Source organism: Panthera onca, chromosome A1 (assembly GCF_046562875.1).
Source record: "Panthera onca isolate mPanOnc1 chromosome A1, mPanOnc1 haplotype 2, whole genome shotgun sequence".
Taxonomy (NCBI): domain Eukaryota; kingdom Metazoa; phylum Chordata; class Mammalia; order Carnivora; family Felidae; genus Panthera; species Panthera onca.
In genome coordinates, this window is record NC_138339.1 from 152025658 (window position 1) to 152029104 (window position 3447).

General features: G+C 39.0%; 1 protein-coding gene across 1 annotated transcript; it reads right to left on the reverse strand.

Annotated features, from left to right (window-relative positions):
• Window positions 1–585: 585 nt before the first annotated feature.
• On the reverse strand, window positions 586–1533 carry LOC132680476 (olfactory receptor 2T11-like). The gene has a single exon (XM_060634157.1). The coding sequence runs from the start codon at window positions 1531–1533 to the stop codon at window positions 586–588; it is 948 nt and encodes a 315-aa protein (XP_060490140.1).
• Window positions 1534–3447: the final 1914 nt, after the last annotated feature.

The following is a 3447-nucleotide window of genomic DNA, read 5'->3' on the forward strand; positions in this document are numbered from 1 at the left end:
ACTCAAAGCTAGGTACATCCATTTCTGAAGGGAGAATCTTTTTGCACTATACATAAACTGAGTCTTGCTAATCTGAGAATTACTGGGAAAATTTATACACAAGGTAAGCAGGGAGAATAGAGCCAACATGTCAAGTTTGCCAGAGAATTCAAGAGAATTATTGTTTTTCTTAATAAGATCAATTCCTTTTTACATATCAGTCACACTTATTTTTCCTGAGAAGTTTGTACTTCTAACAACAGGAATTAAGAAGACCTGCATCACCACCAACAACAGAGGTAAGACTCAAGAACACTGAGAAATGTCTAAATATTGCAGGTACAAAAAGGGAAGATTGGAACTTTGTTTATGCTTATAAACTGGTATGAAGAACAGCAGTTAAGTTAATCAATTTTGGAAACAAATGATCATAAACTGAGAGAAACTTTCTAACAAAGTATTTATGATTGAATTAATATTGTCAGTGATCGATGAGGTAATTTGCTAACAGGGCTACGGCAAAGTTCTTCATGCCAAAAAATGTGACGGTGGATGATTCTAGAGTCTTTACCCTTAACTCTAGATAGCTATTTTCCACCTTGATATTTATGTGTTCTGTTTAGAGACTGGGTGCTTCCTCAGGACTTTCTGAAAAGCCCTCACCACATCTTTGTTTCTCAAGCTGTAGATGAGTGGATTTAGCATGGGTGTGAGGACAGTGCAAAATACAGATACAGCCTGTTCTTGCTCAGGAGTGTGGGAGAAACCCGGTGTCATGTACATATAAACACATGGTCCTAGATAAAAACTTACCACTGTAAGATGAGAGGAGCACGTGGCCAAGGCTTTGTTCCTGCCATGGGAAGATTTTATATGAAGAACAACAAGGAAGATGAAAGTGTAGGAAGCCATGATAAGTCCAAAAGGGACAATGATAAAAGCAATGCCCATCACTAAGACCACCAGCTCATAGGTGGAAGTGTCTTTGCATGAGATCTTCATGATTGCTGGCATCTCACAGAAGAAATGGTGGATTTCTCTGGAACCACAGATAGGTAGATTCATGGTATAGAATGTGTGGGCTGTGGAAGCTAATATGCCCCCAATCCAAGACACTATGGTCATTTGCAGACAGACCCTGTGGTTCATAATGACTACGTATCTCAAAGGGTTACAGACAGCTACATATCGGTCATAAGCCATAAGGGTCAAGAGGATGCATTCAGCACCCCCAAGAGTAAAGAAGAAAAATATCTGGATTCCACAGGCAAGACGTGTGATGTCTTTTCTTCCAGAGAAAAAGTTTATCATCATCTTTGGAACAGTGCTGCTGATGAGGGCCAGATCTATGAAAGACAGCTGGCTGAGTAGAAAGTACATTGGAGTGTGGAGCCTCATGTCTATCCATATGAGAAAGAACAGAATGATATTCCCAGTGACTGCAGCAAGGTAGATCAGGATGATAATGTAGATAAGGATGCTGACATACTTCATATTGGGGAAGAGTCCTGAGAGAATAAAATCTGTTGTTAATGTCTCATTTTCTCCCTCCATGGCTATGACTGTTCTAGTTGAACCAAAAGAAGAAGACAAGGAAAACAAAAGCAAATGAAATGTTATAGGACCTCACAAAATATTTTTTATTGTTGATAAGTTATTGATATAATAATGCAAGATAAAATAAAACTCTACAAATTTCAGTGGGTTATGACAACAAATGTGTTTTCTTGTCCCCATATCTGTGGGTCAGTTTTGCTTTAGGCTGAAGGTCAGGTACAAATATACTTCACCACATGTCTCTCAGTCTGCGGCTTGCTCTTATCAAGGAAAATAGCAAAAGCTAAACAGGGGCAAGTAGAATCACATGATCTCCACTGAGGCCTGAGCTCAAGATTGACTCTACCATTTCCAACCACATTCCACCAACTAAAGCAAGTCACACACAAAGATCCCAACATCAATAGTGTGGAGAAGTAAGCTCCACATACAGTGAATCATGAAAGCATGAGGAGTGAAGAAGGGGTTGGAAGCAATTAATATAAGCTATATGTTTCTCAAAACTCATAGACCACCATCCTCAGTTTCATGGTCTTGGTGCTGGGTTTTCAGATATCCCTTTATTTAATTCTTTTTTTTAATTGACTAGTCTCCACATCCAACATGGAGCTTGAAATTATGACTCAAAGATCTAGAGTTTCATGCTCTACCAACTGAGCCACATATGTGCCCCCCATGATTCAATTCTTAATCTTCTGTTTAACGTGTTCGGTTAAGCCCTAATAATGAAGATCTATGGATATCCTATGATCACAAACTAATTTCACTATGGTGAACAATTCAATGTCATAGGTAGCCATTTAATATATGCATAGTTAGGTATGCAACAGGTACACGCATGAACACTTAGCAGTCCTTTGTCTGTAGATCTGGTTACATAAATCCATAGAAGAAATCATAGATGGGTATGAAGTAGAATGCCATGAAATAAATCTGTTATTATCCATGTATTTGAATGGAATTGGGATGTCATTTCCTAAAACATCACACATCAATTAAGAGATGAATGGATATAGTCAGTGGTGTGTTCTCCTTTAGATTTATTCATAGGAGCTTAATATGAAGCACATCAGGATCAACTCAGAAAAAATTATTAAATCAGGTTCTAGGAGCTGTAAACAAGTAATTACTTTATGCCTATACTCAAGAGGGAAGATAACCCTCTCTACAAGTTTACAGAAGTGAGAATGGAGAAGTTTCTACTCTAAGAAGTTGGAACAAGTTAGAAGAAACTAAGCATGCTATGTAAATTTTTATGAGCATGTCACTAATTACTCAGATAGCATCTAGGCATGAATAAAACATAAACTTAGGAGCACCTGGGTGGCTCAGTTAGTTAAATATCCAACTTTGGGTCAGGTTTTGATCTCATTGTTCATGAGTTCAAGCCCTGCATCAGGCTCTGTGCTGACAGCTCAGAGCCATGAGCCTGCTTCAAAATCCGTGTCTCCATCTCTCTCTCTGCTCCTTTTTTAAAAAATTTTTTTAGTGTTTATTTATTTTTGAGACAGAGAGAGACAGAGCATGAACGGGGGAGGGGCAGAGAGAGAGGGAGACACAGAATCTGAAGCAGGCTCCGGGCTGAGCTGTCAGCACAGAGCCCGACGTGGGGCTTGAACTCACGGACCGTGAGATCATGACCTGAGCCGAAGTCGGACACTCAACTGACTGAGCCACCCAGGTGCCCCTCTCTGCTCCTTCTTTGCTCACACTCTCAAAAATAAATAGACATTAAAAAAATTAAATAAAACATAGATTTACAAGAAAATTGTAGAACAGAAAAGTGCAGTTGAGGTAGGGTAAAGGAAAAATTTCAAAAGGAATATTCTGATTGAGACATGAAAAGTCTATTAAGAGTTTTTACTCTCCTAACCAACACTACTGAGTGGTGTATTCTGGTGACACCAGTGG